Raw genomic sequence first — 25,288 nt, 5'->3', positions numbered from 1 at the left:
CTTCTGTCTTCTTTGCCACATCTTCCTCTTCCTTAATCGTGTTTTCCTGTTTCAACTCTGTTATCAAATACACATTCACGCAGTTACTTCTCTTATCTTAGAAAGAATAAGTAGATCTGGAGAGATGACTCAGTGGCTAAGAGCAATGGCTGCTCTTCTAGAGGATGCGGGTTCAATTCCCAGCACCCACATGGTGGCTCACAACTATCTGTAACTCCACTTCCAGAGGGTCCAGCATCTTCTTTAGGTCTCCATAGATATCAGGCCATACAAGCAGTCCACAGACATGTGTGCTGTCCAGAAATGCTGACATATAAAAATAAAATTAAAGAAAAGAATAGGTGACGAACCTCTGTCATCTCACTATGTATTCCCTTCCTTTTCCTTCCTACATTTCTTTCCCCTTCAGACTGAAATCCTTTGTGGTCTTTGCTTGCATTATCTCTTGGAGCCATTTCTTCAGACCTCCACCCCAGCAACACATTGAGTCGGCTTTGTCTCTTTGACCTCCAAGCTCTCACCTAACTTGTAACAGGGCACCCTGCCTGCTCTTCCTAGGCACCCCAACCCCCATGCCCCTGTAAACCTCCATGGTGTTATACTTGTTCATCTTAAGATCATCTCCTCTGTAAAGCTTCGGAGGCTGATTACATCCTCTCATGTATTCTCAGAACAGTCTTCACACCTGGGGGATTTAGTGAAGAAAGAATGAATGACTGAGGAATATGTGAATGAATCACCTGTCTGTTTGCAGTGTGTATTCAAAAACCATGCTTGTATTGCTTTGACCGTTTATAATGAACCCGAACTGTTACGCATGCATGATAACCATGGTGGTTAAAGTGCCCAGAGTCTGAAATGCAGACTCTCCAATTTGGAAATGTTGGTTCTCAAACTTTTTTTTCAAAAACCTTATTCAGGTTAAATTAGTTAACCTGTAGGATTTGTTTGTTCATGCAGTCAATGAGGCTATATGTTCCTTAGATGCTCCCTTAGAAGATTCCGCTAGGAGATCATATTTAGTGCCTGTGAAACACACTGCTGAGTTCCTGACACAATGCCAAGTCTCTGAATGTTACAGGGCTTAACCCAATTCACCCCTGAAACGTGTAAGACACTAAAGATGAGCTGCTGACTGTGTAAATGCCATGGGGTTCTGCATGGTCCCACAGGCCTGGTTTTAATCAATTCGAGATTGCGGAATGATCCCCTGGAACTCTTCAGGTAACTGTTAATGTATGGTCGGCATAGGTAGAAGAGAATACCAAGAGAATATTTGCTTCATAAAAGTCAAAACAGAATGAGGTGGGAATCAAGTTCTTGTTTTATTTTTCTGCCAAGTACGTGAGAATTACCATTTATTTATAGTTTCTTTGGTGACTTGAAAGTACTTGAAAGGGTTTGAGTTGTCTCGAAGTAAAGAAATGTGCTTAACTTTATCTAATGAAGGTTTTCAGTTTAGCCATATATAAGCTTTGTTTTTTCTCTGCCATTTCTTTCTTTTGCCCTCTCTTCCTCCTTTATTCCTTCCCTCTGGACTTCCCATAGAGTCTTGCTTTGTACCCCAGGTTAGACTATGTACCCCGAGCTAACCTCAAGCTACGTCTTCCTCATGCAGCATCACACATGCTGGAATTTTAGGCATGTACCAGCACACTCAACAAAACTTTCACCACTTTTTAAAACTTGCTTTGAAATTTGATTTCATTTCAGATTTTGTAGAACTGTTCTCTTAAAGTTCAGCTAAATTAGTTAAATCTTTGCAGTCATAACCTTAGAACTGGAAATGACTTGGTTAATTCAATTCCTGCCACTAATGTATTTCTTTATGTGCGACAGTCTTTGATCCCTGTTTTCCTTGGGCTTCAGCCTACTCACCTATTAAGCAATTTCCTATTACTGTTTGCTGGAAGTCTCTGAATCCTCCCTCGTGCTCACAATTAGAACATCCTTCGCACAGACTTCTCCACAGGACGCTTCCGAAACCTCCCAGCCAAAGCTGTGGCTTTCAGTTCTGCATGAATGCTGCAATCGAGGAAGTATTTCTATACACGTGTACTAGCTTCATTCCCTTTAAAGTTCATCAGTGCCTCCCATGACTGACAAGGATCACTCTAGGCTTTTAGCAGGGCACACGGGCTCTCTCCCATTCTTGCCAGGGTTTTCAGAATAAGACTTTGCATGTCATCTTTTAAAGGAACAAGATAAAAAATCACCCTGTCACCATTTGCCCTTAGGTGGCTTTGACCCAGATCTGTGGCAAACAGTAGCTAAGGAGACATTCGTGGCCTCGTCTTTTTAACTGATCCTAAATAGGAAAATGATTTCATGACGTAAGTGGCACCACCGAGAATTTTCAGTTATCCATGACACTGAGGTGGGCAGCAGAAGAGGCTGACAGCGCAGAGTTTTCTCTGATGGACGCCGTTTGTCCGCGTGTTCTGCCAAGCTCAACACTTTGCTAGGTGGCATGGAAGGATGAATAGCACTTAGCCCTTGTCTTAGGGAAAGCCTCTGTGTAATGGTGAGGAAACATCTAAAAAAAAAAAAAAGTGTGAGCCACCTTTCAAAATGCACACATCTTACAGAGCCTGGTAGGAGAGGACAGAAAGCACAGCACACCAGTAACAAAACCTTCTTGCCTTGGAGCCATCCTGCCCACTTTGGGTTGTTAAAGTTTAATACGACTTGTGTGATTGGTATGGTTGCCACTTATCAGCAGGTGTCTGACACGCTGACAGCATTTCCTGACAAGTGTGCTCAATTATGTTCTCTCGGAACAGAGGGGGAAATTGAAATGGAATCTCTTCTGTATTCAGGAAAGCTCATAGTATGGTTGCTTTGTTGTTTCACCCAAGAAAGCTTGCTCCAGTACCCACCCCATGCTTAGCGTTGGCTTGGCATTGTCTCTGCACCCCACCCATGGAGAACTCAGGTAGTGCTCTGTGAATAGTTGAGGACCATGTCTTACAGAAGTTTCTTGGACAGGGAAAATGGCTCGGCATTAAAAACACTTTCACAGAACCAGAGTTTAAATCCCAGCACCCCTGTCAGGAATCAGTAGCTCACAACTAACTCTGACTCTAGGTCTAGTCAATCCAGTGCCTTCCCATTTCAAGCCCAGGGCAACTTTTTTTTGAGCGTTATTGTTTGGAAAGATCATTAGAGCATTCAGTGAATTCCACTCAGAGCCAATGTCGAGGACAAGGAATGAGAGTCTGGGAACTCGAAATCTTGGCTTGGTATCCTCCTGTTGGAACTGTAGCCCTGGTTCCGTCTTCACACTCATGGATCCACGGGTCCAGTTCTTCAGTTACTGCTTCTTCTCAGAAAATGAACACATTTTCCAGTTGAGTAGATATGTAGAATGTTTGATGAAAGCACAGGTCCTTCTACAAGCACACGTCTATTGAAAAGGCAGAAGTCACACATGCATGTTCTCAAATCTTTTAAATTAAAAGCATGTGTTCACCAAGAGGAGAGAGAAGAGACACAATGCACTTACATAATAAGAGCAGCAATAGTAATCATAATAAAATTAACTGATTCCACCAGAGAGGGATAGATTTTTTTCATTGAGAGACAACCAGCTATAGGAAGATTGATACCAGTTTGCATTTTAATAAATGTCAGCTTGCTTCTGCATTGGCTGTTGAACATTGTAAAGTTGTAAAATGATCTATGGATAGGCCAACACAGATGAAAGAGATTAGTTAAATTTGATTTGACTTAATAAGAATTTGCTCTAACTGGGCCTATTTTTAAAATCTTGCCTCTGGATTTAACTATACCTGTCTGGAACGCTGTGTATATTTATAAAAATTAAGAAGTGACTTGTCAAATATAATCAATTTAATGTCATTTATTTGTTAAACAGAAGTCTGTCTTTAATAAATACATCTGTGGTTTTAAGTTCTAGAATTATCACAGTATTGCCCAAGGCATAAGTATCAAATTTTGAGTAATATATTAGTGAATTTTACCTATACATTTTTAAGGAAAGGAGCACAAATCTACAGTAACCTTATCTATGTAAAATTTTCAAAAATACATTGCTGCCCCGTTTATAGTTTTAAAAAGGTGTTAGTATTTATGTAGTTAAATTAATTGGCAAACTGATTTTAAATTCCTCTTTTTAGTTACTTTTCTCATTTCTGTGAGAAGTACTTGAGAACAGCAAACTCTGGAAGAAGGGGTTGACTTTGGCATTATTCTACCTGAGGGTAGGGCAGTCTTGCTCGGGAGACTGACACAGCTGGTCACATTGCATCTACATTTCAGGAATAGAACGAACCTGGTTGGTGCCCAGCTCTTTGCTTTTTATTCATTCTAAGACCGGGTCCATTGGATGGCTCCACTGGTATTCAGAGTGGACCTCCTTTTTTCTGGTAAATCTTTCTGTAAATACCATTGTAGACATACCCCAAAGTGTGCTCCTGTGGTGGCTCTAAATACCACCACGCTGACAATGGAGATTAATCGTCTTGTGGTCCTGCATCAGCTACATATCTGCCGGAGTCCTCTTCTTTTGCTTTGCTTGGTTCTGTCTAGAGTGACTGCTGACCTACCGGGGGAACAGATAAATGTTTCAAAACTTTTTCTCCTATGTTTTTAGAACAGCAAAAGCATACAGATGTTGGGTTAGGTGAGCGCAACATCCATTCTAAACAGCCATTTCTTTGTTTCCAAATGTAAATTTTGGGGAGAACACATAGTGCATTTCCTTTAACTCAATATGATAGCCAGTCAGCAGAAAATATAGGTCACTGTGTAATAAACAAAGATAAATTGAACTAGGCCTATATTTTCCTATTGCTTAGAAGTGTATATGACTCATGGAGTCGAATTTGTATTGGACATAGTATGCCTGCATCCCTCCTTATATGATAAATACAGTCTAATGGAGTGCTCAGAGTTTTTTAGAACACGGTTATAATTCTGGCTCTGGTAGCATCATAGGAGTGCACAGTACATGGATGGCAAAGTTAGGAATGTGGTTGGCCACTAAGAAGCTTAACTGTGGCTTATACTCAGATCTCATGTAAAACCTGTGTTTTTTACTGTTGTAATATTGATTCATGTTGGGTATTATATGGCATGTCTGTGCGTGTTCAGTCAAAACATGGTCACAGGAGTGGCCACGGCAACAAAGAACTATGTCTTTGAGTGTATAGAGGAGTTATTATCCAATTCATATTGAGCAACATCCCAGACTTCACAGTGTTGGTTTCTTTCCTTATCAGTTTTTTAGAAGGTTCAGGACTTGCGGAGAGCTCAGGCCATTGTCAGTTTGAGACAAGACATGTTGGTAACTTACCAGCACTTCCGTTTCCCTTGGGAAGGACCACACTCCTGTTCTCTTTATTGGAGCCATTGCAAAGACCCAGTGACATGGCTCTTGATGGATGAAGTGTTCAGCCTGGCAGCTGATCTTCTCGTCAAAGGAAGGATGGCTTTGGGTTCACTTTTAAGAATCACAGAATATACACCATGGACTCTTACATTTAAAAAAATGAGTCTAATATAACAGTTCCTTTTTATTTAAGATAGAACTGTGTTTATGGATAGAAAATGCTGTAAGATTATTTTCCGTATTTCAGAAATCTTATAAGGTGCCCTATGTAAGGTTAAGGTTACTGCTTCGTGTAGTTGAAGACTGTGACATCATTCAGGCCCCACGGTGGGTTACAGAGAGGGATGGCTTGCTTGTTGCTTTTTTTAGAGTTAATCCAGCAGTTGCAATAATTCACAGCAAGAATTCCATAATCTGACGCTACCTTCAAGTGGCATGAACTTTTATTATCACTGAACTATCTCTATTCTTTCTTAAGTGCCTTTCCAGACATTTATAGTAAATTATTTCATGCCCCTGCTGGGTAATAAGTGTTTTTATTTTCTATGAAGGAAATTTTTCAAAGTTTAGTCCCTCAGCATAAATTTAAATGTAATGACACATTTCAAAACAGTTTCAAATTTGTGCTTTATAAAGATTTGTTTTTGTTTTAAGATATGGGTGTGTGTGTGTGTGTGTGTGTGTGTGTGTGCGCGCGCGCCCAGGACAGACATTGAATCCCTCTGGAGCCGGAGTGACAGAATATTGTGAGCCACCTGACGTGGGTGCTAGGAATTGAACCCATATCATCTGCAAGAGCAGTACATACTCTAAATCCCTGAGCCATCTCTCCAGCCCCTCAGAATTAAAATTATAAAATTATCATTGTGGGTACCCCTCTTGCTTCCATGGACCTGACTCTGCTGAAAGTTAGAGCGTGGCTTTGGCTTTGTTGAAATGATCCAAGAGGCAGAGAGTTGGCAAGTGTGACAGTGGCCTTTGGGGATGCCGGGAGGAGTGATTGCCCAGAACAGCTTAGCTGGTGCTAACTGTTGGCCGTGATGACTTCTACGGATGTATGGCACAGCTTTGTCTTAGCTGCTTGAAATAAGGAACTGAGAGTGAACTCGACCCGTGTGATTTCCTTTCCAATCACTGTTAGCAGTCCTTGCACCATGGGCTAGAAGGTTGCCTTCTGAGGGGAGAGCGGAGTCTTTCTGAAGTTTCAGTTTGGTTTTAATTGATGCAAGAACAATTGTGTGTGCATTGTTGAAATACCAATGCTTTGTTTCCACTCGCTGTGCGAGGAATGAAACAGGGGAAGTGTGATTTTTTTTTTTCAGATTTAGCTTTTCCCAGTAAAAATCCCTTTTTCAGTTTTTTGAGATGATGTGTTTCTAGTGAGGCTTGTGTCGGCTGGTGAGGAAGATAAAGTCTGAGACAGCAAGAAGTCTGGATGGCCAGGAGGCCAATACTTTGGAATTCTTGATTTAGCAAATGAAATGAAACAGGAGAGGAGTTGTTGTTGTTGTTGTTGTTTTAATTAGCTTAATCCGTGGTTGTTGAGCAGTATTTAAGCCACACTCTCAAGTATTTTCGGCATCATCCAGCATCAATAGAGATGGCTCTGAGTGGTCCAGCATGCCTTCTCTCAGACTGTTTCTGATGTCTTCATCACTAGGTACTATTCATACCACCACATCATTCAGCTCCAAGTTTCTATTATTTGAAGTACTTAGATGGGCAGAATCAAAATTCTTTTTAAAAAAAAAGCTTTGTGTGAAAGCATTTTGTTTGTTTTCGGTTTTGACACCCAAGCTTTGTTTCTTCATAAATACCCTACTGATGTTTATCCTTTAAAAAAAACTCATACTTTTCTTCCACTTACATCATAAAAATATGCAAAGTGAAAGAAATCCAAAGTCACAATACAGTTTCAGACACCAAGAACCACGCCCGAGTGCATATCTGTGATGGGTCCTATGAGGCATACATCTGTAAGCCCCAGTGCTACTCATCCCTTCTAAAAAATGCCCCTTTCTGAAAATAGGGTTGATTAAGCTTTTGTTATCTTTATGCTTTTGCTGTTTTGTTTGAGGTTGTGGTTGTTGTTGAGACACGGTCTTCATAGGTATCCCAGGCTGACCTCAGACTCACTATTTAACCCAAGGTAGCTTCTATGTCATGGCAAATTCTCTGCCTCAACCTCCTGAGTACTGGGATTACAGGTTTGTGCCACCGTGATTGGCTAATTCTACTAAGATCTAGTGCATTTGTATTCTGTCACTTATGATAGGTAAGCAATTCCTTTTCAACAGTCTCTATTCATACACTGAACACAAAAGGAGCATTTTCTGGGAACTGGGGAGAGGGGAGCCCCATATTTCCAGGACTGTTAGCTGTCTTTCCAAGTGTCACCTTTAACAGTGGAACTCAAGTTCACTCTAGTTGCCTGAATTCCAAGCTGCCAGTCCATGAGCTAGAACTCGAACAACAATATGAAAAGGTATTAAGTGCCAGTTACACAGAGCACTTAAAAATCTGCTATTCCACTTAAAATATATTTAAACATTAAACAGTAAAAATAAAAAGTCATTTTTATTAGAAATGCTTGTTGCAGCTGACTCCGTAGTCTTTATTGGGCTCTCTATGCCTTTAAAATTCTAAGCTGACTGCATTGGGTATGCTCAGTGAGCATATAAAATTCATTTTTATTTGTGTATGGTTGTATAAAATTAATATGGTTGCTAATAACTGCATCTAATTTTTCAATGTTGTATTAAAAAGTCAAAGAACATAAAAAATGACTTTAAATACTTGGCTTAGCAGTCTATGGTATGCACAGAAAACTAGCATACAGAGAAGCCAGGTCAGAACTGAGAAAAGGGGTGGCTGGGGTAGAGTGCTAGCACATGTAGCTGGCAGGAATACAGAGCTGGGGACCAGTAGTGCCAGCTCTCAGACCCCTTCCTTCTCACACATCCAATGCTTTTCTTCCCACAGGGAAGTGGAAAATAATGGTATTTGCATTCCAGTTGTCCCTATTCAGCATCCTTTGATGGCGTGGGATGGGAATGAATAAGACCACAGCAGAAATTACCTTTGCTGAGTCAGGATCAACTGGACATGGGCAGGTGGCCCTCTCAGCAGATACATGAAACAGATACTCTATATAGCTGAGGGGATGGCTCAAGGCAGGGGGTGTGGCTCAGGGATACCTGTTTGGTGATTGGGAGCTATTGAAAGTCAACTTAAGGGAGCTGTTCTTTGTCATTAATTAGCATTTTTAACCTTGAGATTTTTTTTGACTCTGAGCTTTTGTTGCCATTAAATCACCACGTAAATAAACTGTAACGAATGACAATTTAGCTTACAATACATATAAAGTCGCTCTTCCATTTACCTTAGTTGTTCTGAGAAAAGAAGCAGCATCAACCGAGACTTGTGTGATCCTGAAATAGGATGTGCCTGCCATCAGTGGAATGCCTGGTGCATTCCCAGGTTAGACCAGATAGTCACTTAGGCACTGGGCAGGGCGGCTGTCTACTCATGCTGAGCGTTTGCCACCTCTGTTCCTTTTCTGGTAACTTTCCTTGTTCACGTTAGTCATTCATTCTTGGATGATAATGATCCCAAAAGTTATTTAAATTGCTTAAATAAGCAATATATTTTGAAATTCCGAATAGTTATTAAACATTTATATTTTGGCTTTTGATGTGGTGTTTTATTAGCTTGCCTTTACCTGTATTCTAGACTGGAGTCATTTCATTCAAGAAACCCTGCCCTAAGCAGGAAGCATTTTGGAACTGCTAGTCTGAATGTCTGCAGGCGTTAAAGAAATCGCTGTTGCTTCACCTCTTGGCTACCAAGTCATTCGCTGTACGAGCCCATGTCCCTCCCCTGTCTCCCCCCATAACCGTGGAACTCTGTCTGTGTCATGGGAGACAGAGGCTCCAATAGCCATGGGATAAATAAAAGCTTACAGAGAGCACTGTGTTCTTGGCTTGCTGAGGGGAGGGAGCTGCACAGGAGGTAAAGGGAGGCCCAGACAAGGCTTTGGTAAAAAGAAACTTCCTAATTCTCGTGTAGTTTCAATGTGCCCCTTTATGTCTCCATCCACAGATACACGGTTCTGATCAAACTCAACAGGGGCTCATGCTTCTAACAGGCGCTGGTTAAATGACTCAGGACACATCACTTGATGTTCTTGACTGCCTAATCTATAGAATCTACACATACACATTGCTGGTGCTCAGGATTTTGTTCTCAGTTAACAGATATCAGAAGCCATACATGCTATTGTCTTCCTCTTTTTTTTAATTGTAATAAGCCTCTGGTATTTATCCTTTGCACTTCAAGAAAACTGCCAATATTGGAGAAGAAGGTTCTACTAAAATGCCAAATACGGGGGAAAAACTTATTTTAAAGAAAAGTTTGGTTTCATCACCATACTAGAAGCTTCTCAACCCCCACTCTCCAGGAGTAGGATTTAATTAGTAATCCAGAATAAAATGGCCACAAGAAAAGTCAGCTCCGTCTTGTGCTGTCGTAACAGCACTTATGGGGTCAACTAAATTGACATTCTAGAGAATCTATACAAAAGACATATGCTCATTTAGACACACAATGAAAAAGACTGTTTAGCATTTAGCTGAATGGGGCCTGCATGGATTTCACAATGTATTTTTGCCTTGTTTCCTGACTTTTTAACTTGGCATGCAGTTCAACTGCAGGCTTGTTTTGTTTCCCATATTTAAATAACTGAATTATAATCATATTACTTAACCAAGCTAAAAAAATGATATTACTACTTACCCTTCAGGAAAAATATGTCTCAAAACTCTATTTGAATCCTCTGTCCACTTTCCCTGTACCCTGCACTAAGGTTTCCTTCTTAAATTACTCCTAAGTTTTAGAAAAATAGCCAGGCTTATGTTGCTTTTTAACACATATGTTTTGGTTTGGGAGTATTTCACACTGATGCAAACCCCCTGTGCCTCTGCAGTAAACATGTCTGTGAATTGTTAATTGTTTTAGATTAACCCCAGAGACGTTTGGCAGGCTTGGTTATGGCATTTTAGGCCCACAAATTTAGTGTTTATTTCTTGGGCTTTGATCATACACCTTCCACCCAGGCAGACAGGTCAGTTGCCCTGTGGAGAGCATGAAGGAGCATCCTGCATCCTGCATCCTCCAACTCTCAGGAGGATGGACCACTCTGGGTCAGCTGCCCTGTGGAGAGCATGAGGGAGCATCCTGCATCCTCTGACTCCCAGGAGGATGGACCACTCTGGGTCAGCTGCCCTGTGGAGAGCATGAGGGAGCATCCTGCATCCTCTGACTCCCAGGAGGATGGACCACTCTGTCTTCTCTCAGCTTGTTTCTTCAGCTCTCGCTGCCTTAACCCAGCACTAGCTGGGTGGCTCAAGCAGTAGAACGTAATGTTCTGCCAGTTAGTCCTAGATGCCAGAAGGCTGGAACCCCAGACCCAGGAAATCAGATGAGTACTGGTCTCAGCTTGTAGACAGCCAGCTTGTCACGTGACCTTTCCTCTGTGGCCACTTTCTGAGAGAACTTGCTGCCGTCTCTTTCCCTCTTTATGAGAACACTGATTCCATCTGCTTAGACTTCACACTGATGACCTCATAAACCTGTAATGAAATTTGGCCGGGGGAGAGGATAACAATTTAGTCTTTGTGACATTTAAAGGCTACATTGGCCTCTAGCACTCTGGGTTCCCCACCACATACGAGACACGCCCCTAACCCATGAGCTTTGAAACACTCATCTCTGTGGCTTCTCTCTGTGGGCTTCTGTGTCCTTGATTTCAGTCAAGTTTTAGCCTAGACTCTAGACTGGCAGGAAATGGATTGAGAATGGGAAGAGGTCCACAGGGGCAGCCTCTGTTTAGGAGACCCTCCCAAATCCTAGTACTCTCCATATTCAATCCCAGAGACTCCTGTCTCCTCACGCCCAGACCTCAGACGGCTAGGGAACGTGTGCTGTCCTTCCAGCTTTCTGTGCTGCTTATCGTTAGTTTACTTGTGACACAGAGTCTTTCCATGTAGTCGTGGATGGTCTAAAATGCACTATGTAGCTCAGGCTAGCTTTAAACTCACAAAGATCTGCCTGCCTCTGCCTCCCTAGGGTTGGAACTAGAAATGTGTGCTACCCAACCTGGCCATTTATTTGTCTATGCTTGTTTATAAAGGAATTCCCATCAATTATCTATTTGATACAAGGATGTCACCTCTGGAAGGGGCATTTTTAGGACAGCAGAAATTCATAGGCCTTTCATCCCTGTAAATTCCTAAAGGACAACTTAAGTGGTGTCCTGATGCCTCTATAGCAATGGTTCTCAACCTGTGGGTCACAACCCCTTGTGGTGTTGAATGAGCCTTTCACCGGGGTCACCTAAGACCATCGGAAAATACAGATATTTACCTTATAATTTATAACAGTAGTAAAATTATAGTTATGAAGCCACATCAAAATTAATCTTATAATTGGGGGTCACCACAACATGAGGTGCTGTATTAAAGGGTCCCAGCATTTGGAAGGTTGAGAACCATTGTTCTATAGCGATGCCATTTGTGGATCTTACAATAATACAGCATGTAATGTTCATACGTCTCAGGGAGCCACATTAGGGCTGAGGTTGCCTGAAGGATTTGGGCTCTAAAAGCTACATCCTCCCTGTTAGTGCTGCTCTGGATAAGGCCTGCATCCTTTGCTTGTCAGTCCTTGATTTGCCCTGGATATGGAAAGAACAGGAGCTAGACCGCTTTCAGATCTCAGTTCCAGGCTTCAGCGAAGACACAAGAGGCTTTCCTAAGAGCAGAGAAATAATCTCAGTTCAGTTCCGTTTGCTCAGGGGCAACTGTAAAAGAATGGCTCAGATTCTGGCTCCTGTTGTATATCTGACCGTTAGTGAGCACCTCTGAGATGCACCCTGTTGATCTGTAAATTAGCAGTGATGTAAGAGGTTCCCATTGTGCACTGTGTTACCTGTAGGGCTTGCTAACTAACACTTTTCTAACATGCTTGCCTCTGTTGTCTTGAGTATACAGTAGATCATCCTTGGATACCACACTTGTTGATCATAATGCCAAAATTATCCCTTATAAGTTGACACAAAGGCCTGGGGATGTGTCTCAGTGATAGCATGCCTCCCACGCATAAAACCTTGGCTTGCATCCCCGGCCTTGAAAGAAAAAAGTACTTCTGTCAGCCAGACACATTCATATCCACAATCACAGTATTTGGAAGATAAGGCAGAAAGTTTGTGGTTTTGTGGCCAATATCAGGGTGCACACTGAGACCCCATCTCAAAACAGGAAAACAAACAAAGCAAAGAACACAAAAGAATTTGAGGGACGAGAAGGATGGCTTGGCAGTTTGGAACACGTCCTACTCCTCCAGTGGTTCTGAGTTCAGATCCCCAAATCCATGTGGGGCAGCTCACAGCTACTTCCAACTTAGCTCTAGGAGGTCCAGCATCCTCCTTTGGCCTTTGTGGACACCCCTGCACATGGGATATACACGCACACAGACACGCACACATAAATAAATATAATTCGAGTTGCATCCTCCCTCTTAACAAAGGAATTGTGATTGTATGTTGTTAAAACTAATACATGTTCATGAAAACTTGGCTTAAAGAAGAAAATAAACTCCTAGTCCTACCAAACAGAACGGCTTCTGTTACCCTGCACTTGTGTGATGACCTCATGCATCTGACTTCCCGACATGCACACTTTTATTTTCTCAGCTAAGACATCCTTTATCTGTGTGCACTGGATTTATAACAACTTATAAGCACAAAAGTACTTTTCTGAACATTTTCTTCTTAAGTACTTAAATTATTTTAATAAAATTATATACCTAGGTACACAATCCTGAATTTAGATAAATAAATGTGTTTGCATTGTTTTGCTTTTTCATGGCTCTGTGGTGCTCATTCTCCCGTCTGTTATGGTATTGGTTAAATCAGGTAGGTCTTCTGCCTTGCCGTGCCTTCTGTTGACCTGGCCAGGTAAGTTGTGGTATGACCATGCTTTTGGCCTGTAGAAAAACCTCTCAGTCTCTGAAAGAGGGAGTGTGCTGAGGATAACGGATAGTCTTTATTCTTCTGGCCATCTTCTTTCTCTGAGGTCTAGGTGTGAGTCTAACAGTTCACACTAAGGTGAAACAGACTTCATGCAAATGCTAGAGAAAGCATGGACAGAATCTTAGTTTATGTTGCTGGGATTATGTCTACATTCTTTTTTTTTTTTTTTTTTTTGGTTTTTTGAGACAGGGTTTCTCTGCAGCTTTAGAGCCTATCCTGGAGCTAGCTCTTGTAGACCAGGCTGGTCTCGAACTCACAGAGATCCGCCTTATGTCTACATTCTTTTAGGTTCTTTTTATTATTTCTACAGTCTAGGTTTTCAAAGTATTGTGATGGGAAGTCAGAGGTGGACGAGCAGACACAGTTGCTCATTAGTGATAACACCTGGGTTGCTCTCTAGTATTGACTCCGATTCTTGTGTTCTGAGGTGGGGGTGTGTGTCTTTTCTGTGTAAACAACATTGTACTTTTACAGTTCAAAGAACAAAAAGAAATACATATTGAGCTTGGTTAGTTGGCTATAATATTCTGTTCCTAAGGATTCAAGATCAAGAAGAGTTTATTAGGGATAGTCCAGATCCTTTATTGCCACTATATTTGGCTTTCTAAATGAGCTACTTTCACAAAGCAGTGACCAAAATATTGACAGTAACAACCTAATGCCGGAAAAGTTTATTTTGGCTCTATGGAGAAAGAGCGGTAGAGTGGTTCTGTCCATCATGGAGGCTGGGGCCAGGACTCTTCTCATCCCATCAGCCCGGTTCCTTGAGATAACCTGCAGAGACCCACCTCCTGTGTCCTAATTGAGTCAGCCACACCTCACCTCTTGCCTCCCCTCAGCTGGGGAACAAGTGCTCCAACGCGAGCCGGTCAGGGATGTCTTAGATTCAGACTATAACCATCTCACATATTTCTCCTTCCACCTTATGGCCCTGAGGAAAGGCTCAGCCCTCAGCAGCTGTGCGGCTTTATTCTCGTATGCTAAGTGGAAGATGAGGGGTTTGCTGTGGATATCCGTCAGTATGACTTTAAATTGAGTTTTTTTCAATTCTTAGGAATTTAGCTGCCAAAGAGCAAAGATGTGCTTTGCCCCATTCATCAGTGCTCGCCTTCGCTGCTCTTCGCTGCATTATTTAGGACTTTAAGGAACTCTTGCAGCTGTTTTAAGCTACCAGTTTTGATGTCAAGAGTGGCTCTTTTCTTAGCATTTTTGAGTGATGGTGAGGTGATCTGATTATAAGAAGTATGAGAGAACACTACTGCCTTTACAGACAATGGAATTTGGCCTAGACTTCATTATACTTCATGATTCTCAGGTTTCCAGTCCCATTATATAACAGCCACCCTTTACAGTAGCTATAATTCTTATGGCTCTTACATTTCAACTCTGGGGTCTGTATTCAGATTTGTCTTTCCCTGATACATCTTTTATCACTGTAGAACATCACTAATCCTTGGTACCTCGGTTTCTCATTTGCATCACAGGGAAACTTGTGTTGGTCTCACATTGTTGAAAAAAGTTTAACAAAGTTTGTAAAGCGGCCATAATTGTGCTCAATTTGTAAATATTGAGCCTTCTTAGTATAACATTGGTGTTTTTGATGCTTCTGTGGCCATTTTATTTTATTAAGGCAACTCTCCTTACCTTTCCTCCTCAAGGCATCTTGAACCCAACATTTCATTTAAAAAGCACCACTTTAATTCAACAGATACTTTGTTTTAATGGTCCTGATTGACCTGATTAATGGTTTTCGTCATCTGCAACCTGGGGTCCTGCCTTCCCATGTCTCTAACTTTCTCCATCTGTCAACAGGGGCGGAGAGGCCTTGGCTCTGTGTTTGTCTGGGCATCAGGCAATGGTGGAAGGAGCAAGGACCACTGCTCTTGTGATGGCTACACCAACAGTATCTACACCATCTCCATCAGCAGTACAGCTGAAAGTGGAAAGAAACCTTGGTACTTGGAAGAGTGTTCATCTACACTGGCCACAACCTACAGCAGTGGAGAATCCTATGATAAGAAAATAGTATGTAACTTTTACGTGTCTATTACCATCCATTTCTTCCATGTCCATGTTGAAAGTTAAGGGAGAGCCATAAATGTGTAGAAGGAGCATATAGAAACAGCAGATCTGATTAGCTGATGGTACCAAGTAAATCACTATGAACGTTGATAGTCTATTACTGATCCCTTAAAAATGCTTGTCAGGATCATGATATTTGAACATTAATATAATGTTGATTACGACTAAGCTTCAGTTTTATTGAGAACAAATGATCGGTCTACATTTAAGTTGATGATAACAGAAAGAAGAAAAAGGAATCAACATGTGATTCTCAGCTTAGTGCCCCTATCACTGACTTCTGATTCTGGTGTCTCATATAGCTAATTCATTATGAACAAAAAAGTATATAAGAGAACTAAAAAATCACACTTAAAATGTACATTTGCTTGTCTGTTTCCATGGGCTCTAGATCTACAGACCAACCAACCACACCACATTGAAATTACCTTGGAGATATTCTTTTAGTAGTCTTTATTCACTAAACAATACAGTATTACAACTGTATGTATAGCCCTCATGTTATTTTGTATATTAAAGCAAACTAGAGATTGGGTAGTATTTAAGAAGGAATGTGCAGACATAAATACATAAATATATGCCACTGTATTTTATATGCAGGACTTAAACACATAAGTCCTGCTTTAGGATTCCTGAAACCAATCCTTTGCAGATAGCAAGGGACTGTATTTATCCAGTGTGTGCTAACCTGTACCAGCCGTGCTTTTCTGGGTCTACTGTAATCTACTGAATGGGGAATTAGGGAAGTGCAGTGATGTCCCCTATTCACCATCCTGTCCTGCTATCTTGTAAAGTGGCTATTTAGGATTCAGGTTACTAGCTTAGCCTACCTGAGTTGAGCCATTTTCTTGGTCTAAATTCATCTTTATAATGTGAGGGTTTAGCAGTTTGTAGTTCACGGAGCCATTGCTGAAATAATTGGGGGAGACATGAGTCAATAAAAAATGCAACCCAGTGCTAACTCTATGGAAACTGACTCTTAGAATGCCTGCCACAGCACTACTAATTCTAAATGTCAAATTCTAGTCCTCTTCTCCTGACCATGGTTTTCCAAAGTGTCTCAGGATTCCTCTTTCAAAGAGGACTCTTGTCCTGCTGAGCTGTTTCACCTGATGTTTGAGGAGCCACACAGGGACACATCACACTGTGGAGGGGCATCTCATTTTTCTGTAGCAGTAGGGAAGCCACTACAATAGTTCAGCAATTAAGAAAACTGGTTGTTCTTCCAGAGGACCTGGGTTTGGTTCCCAGCATCCACATAGCAGCTCACAACTATGTTACTCAAATCCCAGGATATCTAGTGCCCTCTTCTGGCCCCTGTGGGCACTGCATACTTATAGTTCACAGACATACATTCAGGCAAAAGACCCATACGCATAAAGTTGAATGTATACAAGTCCATCTCTCAGTACTTCCTGAATCAGTTATCAATGAACTAACTCTAAACACAAAGTAAAATACATAAGGAGAAAGTGCAAGACTAGATGTTTCTGGCTTAATTAAAACCTGATGCCACTCACCAAGATTTTGACTAGTTATTATAGAACTGTAAACATCTGGAGATACTCTTTTGCTTTTCAGTAGAAAACTGTATCCCCTAACTTGTCACCCTTGACTACCAGTGTCCCGTGACACCCATCTCTGTATCATGAAGTAACTGAGAAACTCTGGGATAAGATTCCCACTCTCAGCTCTAGAGCCTGAGGATTGGCAGCAAGCTCATACTTTCTCCCAAGCATCTTATGACCTCTCCAGTCCTGTTGTTCCCTGTACCATTGCTATGGGGATGGTGCTGATCAGCTCCATAAATGCCTTTGCTAAAAGAAGCTTGTAGTCTAATGAACAAAATATCAAAACAAGAGGAAGTGTGCCCACATCCCTGACGGGAGGCGTCACTTGGTCTGAACTTAGCATCATGAGGTTCACTCACTAGGCTTTTTCCTGGGCACCATTGTGTTTGTAATTGTGCAGCAATTGTTGTGGCCCCATAAACACAGCCATCAAGCACGTGTGAGCTCCAGATGTTTACAGTTCTATAATGAAGTCAAAATCTTGGTGAGAGGAGAAAGTTTGGGGTGGAACCTGAACACCATGGCTGGATGTCAGTGTCCTTCTGTGTGGTCTTATACTTCAGTTTTCCTGTCACAAACCGGATGCATATTTAACTCTTCTTTCTATCTGCTTTGTGATTATTCTCTTTCTCAAAGGTAATTTCCATTTATTAAGAATTAGAAATTTATTGTTTTGCTTATGGGATGATGTCTTCAGACTAGAGATAAACTCAGGAATCTCCTAATGGAGCTAAATGGTGCACACTGTCCAATTGTTAGGGATCATGACAACGTGTGTAAAATCATGGGCTTAGTTCTAGATCACAGTATTTCTGTAATGAAGAAATAATCTTTAAAGGCATTAGTTTTCCCATAACAACGGCCAAAAACTTGTTCATCTGTGCATTTTTTTTCTCTTTACCTAGTTCTTCAATTCTTTTCTTAATGTTTCACCCTGAAATTACCCACAAAGGAAGACGAAACTTGGAAGCTGTTTGAATCCAGTGTCAGACTTCACACTGACCACCTAGTGCTGAGCCACCCACTCAGAGTCTTGACCTCCTCCACTGTAAAATTAAGGTTACACCCACATGGTCCCAGAGAGTCCTGTGAGACAGTGACAGCCTGAGTCTGAGTGCCTGGGGTGCATGTGGCTTTGTTAGTGACTGGCATCGCTGTCCTTAGACTGTGCAGCCTTCTGCACCCTGCAAGATCTGTGGGTTGCATCTCTATTCACAGTGGTTCCCATTGCACCTCCATTTTCCCAATCCGTAAAACCCTGCGGTCTGTTCCACCAACCCCATAAAGAAAGCCACTGTGATCAGGAACATGTTAACAGCCTGAACATGAGTGGAGCTGGCAGCGACATCAGATTTTTATGGTCCAGCTGACCCCCTTTCCTTCCAGATGTCAGGATGATGAATAAGCCCACAGCGCACCCAGGACCTTGCCACTGCCAGGCTTTGAACCTAGACGCCTGTGGTCTCTGGGTGATGCCTGCATCCTGTTAGTGGCATCTGTGATTGAGTGCTACAGCAGTGGCAGTGTCCTCTCTGCACTGGGCTCCTCCCCAGAGCCATCCATTTCCTTCTGTCATTTGCCTCCTCTCCCGAAAAGCACAGCTGTGGTTCTTCATTCCTGAGCACCTTAGTGATTTGAACAGAGGCGGCTGCTGAGGAGCTGAGGGACAGGAAAGATCTCTCATCTCCTTCCGGGAAAGCACTTTGTTAAATAAACTTTACATACCTGGAACAAAAGGTCTTTTCATGATTTGCAAGCAGGAAAGCTTGCCCTGGGTTTCAAAATAGAGCAAGGCCCACACACCTGCTTGCCCTGCCATTGCTTGCAACTCAACAGTGGGCACTGGTGTTATAGTCACACTCACATAGACCTGGGGCCTTGGTAGCCTGACAGATTATGCCAGCAAATGAAGCATCCAGAATGTCAAGAGTCTAATAAGGAGCTCTTTTCTAAACAGAATGGTCAGGAATGACTATTGTTTGTTTGCAACGAAAATCTCATTTAGCCCAAGCTAATCCCATGGTGCTTCTGTTTTGGCCTTCCAAGTGCTAAGATGACTTACTTCTAGGACCTGCCACATCCCCTAAACAGATATTTTAGATTTATTATTATTATTATTTTTATTATGTGTATGTATTAGCGCAAGTGCCCTCAGAAACCCGACGTGTCAATTCCCCAGGATCTGGAATTATAGGGACTTATGAGCAACCTGGATGCTAGGAGCCATACTCAGGTTCTCTGCTAGATCAATATAGTCTATTAACCACTGAGCCACCTCTCTGGCCCACTCTGACTAGCTAGTTTAAAGCCATGAGCTGAAGTAATGTGTTCCTTAACATAATTGTATACATAGCATTCTGTATCTCGTGTGACATATTTACAGTTATTGTAACATATCATAAACATAACATAAACATAACATTTGTGGCCGTTCTACTGAGAACCTGATACAGCACTCTGCACGTTGCCTGCAACCTCTCTTAGTATCCTGAAAACCCTGTGTGCAGGGATCATCTTGTTCAGTTCACAGATGAGAAAACAGAAACCTGAAAGGCTAGGAAAGAAACATACAGCTCGTCTGTTGGGGGCACCTAGGTTCCAGTCAAGCAGAATGAAGCCCAAGCCCGTCTATCATTGCTGTACCATCGTGCCCGACACTTGTCAGGGCCATCCAGTGTAGCGCTATGTAGGCAAGGGTGGTGGTTGCTTACCTGGTGTTCTCTTAATAGCCGTTCACCACGTTTTACCATCTTGCTCTTCCTAATTGAATCTCTGGCCTCTACCCTTTTCCTAATCCCCTCAGTCAGCCACACACTCCCAAGATGGTGTCCCTGTGTGGTCAGAATAGGGCTGCATCCTCTGCCAAGGCCTCCTTCTGGAAGCACCTTGCCTGGAGCCTCCCTTCGACTAGGTATCCTCGCATTTCCTTCTGAGGAGGAGCTTGCCTCTGTGCTCCCTGCATGTGGGCTCCTTCCCTCCACCACCCTCTTCTCAGTCAGCCTCGCTTCCCAGAGTACTTAGCCTCACTTGACACTATTGTCTGCATTCTTCATTTACTGTCTCATTTTCTTGCCAGAGTGGAAACGACTTGAGAACGAAGAGTCTGTGCTCTCTTGGCTAGAGCCGGGCTCCATAAGTGTCCGCGCAAAAATAACCATGTAAAAATAACCTTCATGGAAGGTAAACATTTATTGAAATAGTTACTGTGGAAAATGGTCAAATTTATGGGCGTAACAACCCATACAAGCTATCAAAATTTTGCCTTTAAACCTCACTGCTTCCATGGCTTCCCCCTATTGTGTTGTAGAACTAAAACTCTATTCAGTCTTTCCTACCAGGAAGTTACCTTTATTTTAGAATCTCTTCTGCCTTTGGCTACCCACCTGCCCCCAAGTCATTTGTCCTGCTGATTCGACTTTGGACCCCTTTGCATTCCTGTTGCCAGAGGGTCTCTGAGCCATGTTTTGGCTAATAAGCAATCTGCGCTCTTCTTCCAATATCATTTTACTTATATGTGTTCAAAACAAACATGCAGCCTGAAGTATATCAGGGGTGACCGCAGAGACTAACTCCAGAGAGATGGATTAGCCCACTGTGTGCATGTGAAAGCACTCACTTCCTCCTGCAGAGAAGTCCTGCTCCCTTGCTCTCCCACCTCCTCCCACACTCACTCCTGCTTCAAACGCAGTCACCGCTCACATCACATCCATCTCTGCCATCGCCTCTGCTCTCTTCCACTGAGAAAATCTCATTTAAAAAAGAGATTTTCTTTCTGTTTCTTGAGTAAATAAATGGAAGAACAAGTCCAGATATGTTTAGTAGTGGGACCCATGTTCTCAGAACGTACCAAAGCATACAGGAGCCCTGCTTGCTGTACCTGCTTGCTGGCAGGCTGGAGCACCAAGACTGTTCTGCTGTCCCTGAGGGCTGACAATGTTGCTCTTGTCCTCATCGGTGGCGGCACACTCAAAAATTCTACGTTTTTTACCTTGCTGGTTCAGGATTTAATACCTTCCTTGCTTACTAACTGCTTTGCTGCTGAACCTCCTTTTCCTTAGCTGTTAATGACGTAATGCTCTCCTTGCAAACATCCTGTGGCTGTGTGGAACGTTCTACACCCAGGCACCTCACCATCAGGTGTTACTAGTAGTTTGAGGAGAGAAACCTTGAGGTTAATGGCTACCCTTTAATTTGGTTGGCTGGTTCTTGTTTTGTTTTGTTTTGCTTTGCTTTTGAGACAGTGTTTCTCTGTGTAACAACTCTGGCTATCCTGGAATTCACTTTGTAGACCTGGGTGGCCTCAAACTCACAGAGATTGCCTGCTTCTGCCTCCCAAGTGCTGGGATTAAAGGTGTTCACCACCACCACCTGGCTAACCCTTGACTAATTTACAGTATCAGTACACATGCACCTTTCATGGGATGATTCTAAGTGTCTCGGAGTCCGGATTGAATAGTGAGAAGAGAAGTGACCTTAAAGTGTTTCTAAAGAAACGGAAACGTTGAGAGTGTAAAATGAAGTGAGTCCAGGGGAGTTTGAGTCAAGCAGTTCCACTTAGCAAAGAAATCCTTGCTTCTGTTGCACTGTGGAACTCAGCTGCGCCTCATGGGGGTATAGAAGTGACACGCGAAAGGACCCCTGTTTAGAGAAGCAGGTTCATTCCTTGCACCCCGCATTTCTAAGTTCTCCTAGCAAAACATGAGTGGTCAGTGTTTTATACTGAATTCATCCTACTCACTGAATTCCGCACCTGTCTTGGTGACATCTATGGACAGAAGTCATTTAGTGGTCCTTGTTTCTTTTCAGGTCATGTGCTTAATAACGAGCTGACACTAATTCATTGTCTCTGCCCTTCACCACAATTGCTGGGTCTAAAACAGTTCAGCGAACACATTTCCAACCCAAATCCATCAGCACTAGGAACAAATTCATCCTAACAGACAGCAAAATCACTTCATGTTTTAAAAATAACTTTTCGGATCCTCTTTAACAGGTATGAGGCAAACTGGCACTTTCAAAAATAAAAAGGATCACAGGGCATCAGGGAGAGAGGACACTTACTGTGGGTTGCTGTAAACGCTTGTCACTTAGGGCCCAAGTCAATCTGCACTGAGATTCCCTGGAGAGTGATATCAACAGGCAACAGTCAAAAGCCCAATCAGCTCTAGTAATGAACTGTGAAGTATTAGGAAATAAAAGCCTAGTGAGGAAAGTGGTGGTTCTTCTCAAGGATCCTGGCTGGAACTGAACAATACCCTGCCTGGCTTACCAAGAAAAGATGACATCCCTAACTTTGCAGAGTCCAAAACCCCATCTGCTACTGATCCTATGAGGCTGGAAATCTAATTTGCCCATCAGGACAGCTTTGATCTGCTCAGGGCCTGTGTCCTCTCCAGTTTCCTTCTCGGTGATGGACGCAAATGATATTTTCTTGAGCAACTTCAGTTCTTTGGATACAGATTCTGTTTCTGATTTGGGTGGTGAATTGAGGGAATTTGGAACAGGCGAGCCTGCCACCGGGATTTAGACCAAATTTTGAGACGTTCTCGAGGGAGTCTGAAGCAGGAGCACGACTGTCCTGTGTTGGGGGCTGCACACTGGATGCCGCTTTCCCTCCAGGTGCACTGGCGGGTCCTGTGTTCTGTCCCCTGTGCCTTGTGATGCGTGTGCTTACCTCAGTTTGTCCTGGTTTTAACCCATCATATTTCTTCTAGGTTGCACATCCCATAGTGGTCTTTGCTTTTTCCTCCTGCAGACAGACATAACGATTCCCTGGTATTCTGGTTTCTTTTAATGGCGAGAAGCTTACCTTAGATGCGCCTGGTAATTTATACCTGGACATCTCTCCCATTGACAGTAACTTCCTATTGAAGTGACCCAGCTGGAATCTCACTTAGAGCAGAGAAGGGAGAAGGGTGTTTTTGTTTCTTCTTCTGCCTGAATCTTTTAACCTCCAGTTTTCCCTCTGACTCCTTTCATTTAGTTCAAATGATTGAAAAAAGTTAGAACACAATGCTGACTTGAATTCCACACACAGCTGTCAAAAGTGATAGTATTTGACACGCCACTGATGTCTCTCTGTGACGATTCTAAGTAGCTTTTTATGTCAGTCCATGTTATGTGTGTGTGTGTGTGTGTGTGTGCCAGGTGACTATCAAATAATGTGTCAGATTTGTGCTATGGATCCTACATCATAAAGTATTTCTTGTTCTTGTTCGGCCAGAGCTGGCGATTTGTGAGGATCACCAATGTCGAACACACTCTCGTTGCTGAGTGTTTATTCTGGACCTAAGTCTGTGTATTGCAAGTGTCTGGTACAACTGAAGAATAAGTAGTAGGTAGCGTGAAAAGACTTAGATTCAGCCAAAATTCATTGCAAAACTTAGCACTTGCATAAAGGAATGTGACCATGAGATGAGGTAAAATATGAAAACTGTTGTCTCTTGAGACCATCTCTCAAAAATAAGGACTTTGGAGACATAGAAATAGTTCATGCTTGGACTCAGAGACTTGTACCTCAGAAAATGACTGTAGAGATCCTCCCATGGTTTAAAGTAGGATAGAAGTGCCTTTAAAAAAAAATTACATATTGCTGGGCAGTAGTGGTGCATGCTTCTAATCCCAGTACTCGGGAGGCAGAGGCAGGTGGATCTCTGTGAGTTTGAGGCCAATCTGGTCTACAGAGCAAGTTCCAGGACAGGCTCCAAAGCAACAGAGAAACCCTGACTCAAAAAACAAAACAAAACAAAATCTTCCGTATTATTGTGCGCATGCGCTGTGTGAGTGTGGGCGCGGTTCTCTTCACCCACCTTTACGTAATGTTCTGGGATCAAACTCAGGTTGCCAGGCTTGCACAGAAAGTGTTTAATCTGCTGAGCCATCTCTCCACCCCCAGAAATGCCTCTTCTAACAATTCAGCCACCCCACTCCTGGTATTATATTCAAGGGCACTTGAAATCAGATTTTGAAAAGTGTTCTGCATTTTGTGTACATTCGGAGCACTGTTCAGCAGCCAGACACGGAAACAAGCCCGGTGTCCGTCAGCAGATGGGTGACTTGGAATGTCCTGCACCATGGAATAGGGTAGTGGTCAGGTTTTTTTTTTTTTTTTTTTTTTTTTTTTTTTTTTTTCGAGACAGGGTTTCCCTGTAGTTTCTAGAGCCTGTCCTGGATCTAGCTCTTGTAGACCAGGCTGGCCTCGAACTTTTTTTAAGGATTCTGTCGTGTGCTGCTGTATCCATGAAGCTTCAGGACATCATGTGGATGAATTAATCCAATCAGTGAGAGACAGATCCTAAGTGGTTTCATTTAGGTGAGGTACTTAGTCAAGCACATCACAGCAGGAAGTGCCAGGAGGGGAGAGTCAGAGCACTTGTCAATGTTGACTTTCCTTCCTGCAGATGAGAAAGATCCTAGAGACCCAGGGAAGCTGTGTGTACTTAATAATGCCATTCACACAAACGTTGCCGGGAGGGTTAACTTATGCCACACCTTCTCAAAGTCAGTTAAGAACTTAGGAAGTTCCTTTACGTATAGGGGAGTGCAGATCTAGCGCCTGCAGACCCATGTCTCTGTGGCTGCACGTATTTCTTCTCCCACTTCTTTCGTGTCCGTGTTCGTACTTACGTGATGCAGGTCATTTGGTAGCATGACACATGTCAGGGGAGATGATATGTGGGAAACTGAGTGGTCTGAGATGCTGCTCCAGTTCTGTCACCTGATGCGAAAGTCCATTCAGAGAAGATGGTGGTGAGGGTGACCGTGGAGCCGGGGTGTCCACCTGCTGCCTCACCCAACTTCTGCTCTTCTCCGACCTCTTCTGAAAACAAAGGCTGTGCTCTCTGCTGCTGCCTCCGCTCATGGGCTTTCGGGCCGGCTTTCACATCAGCTCACCTCTCTGTGATGGGTAGTGACACCCTTGTCTTCGTGCCAAAGAAAGGTCGCCGGTGTCACCCAGTGACCGCAGCGTGTCCACTGATTCGTCTCCCATCAAACACAAAAATCAGCCCCGAGGGAACACAATGCATGCCTGTCCAGGAGGGAAGATTTTTGTTTTAATCTGAGGGGTATTACAATGGCTTCTAGAGTCATATTCTATAGTACTTAATTTTTCTTGTTAAGGAGAATTTAAATTTCGTTCTCTTTCTTAGTGAGACAATAATGAAACACAGACTGGGAACCATTGCCTCTGCT

General features: G+C 42.7%; 1 protein-coding gene across 1 annotated transcript in view; it reads left to right on the top strand.

Moving 5' to 3' along the window:
• Positions 1-25,288, top strand: part of Pcsk5 (proprotein convertase subtilisin/kexin type 5) — a 418,647-nt gene that overhangs the window by 187,359 nt on the left and 206,000 nt on the right. Inside the window, 1 exon segment of the mRNA XM_038321071.1 lies at positions 15,255-15,467. Coding sequence (XP_038176999.1) covers positions 15,255-15,467 — 213 coding nt within the window.

Source organism: Arvicola amphibius, chromosome 1 (assembly GCF_903992535.2).
Source record: "Arvicola amphibius chromosome 1, mArvAmp1.2, whole genome shotgun sequence".
Lineage (NCBI taxonomy): Eukaryota > Metazoa > Chordata > Mammalia > Rodentia > Cricetidae > Arvicola > Arvicola amphibius.
This window is presented reverse-complemented; position numbering and strand designations above follow the sequence as displayed.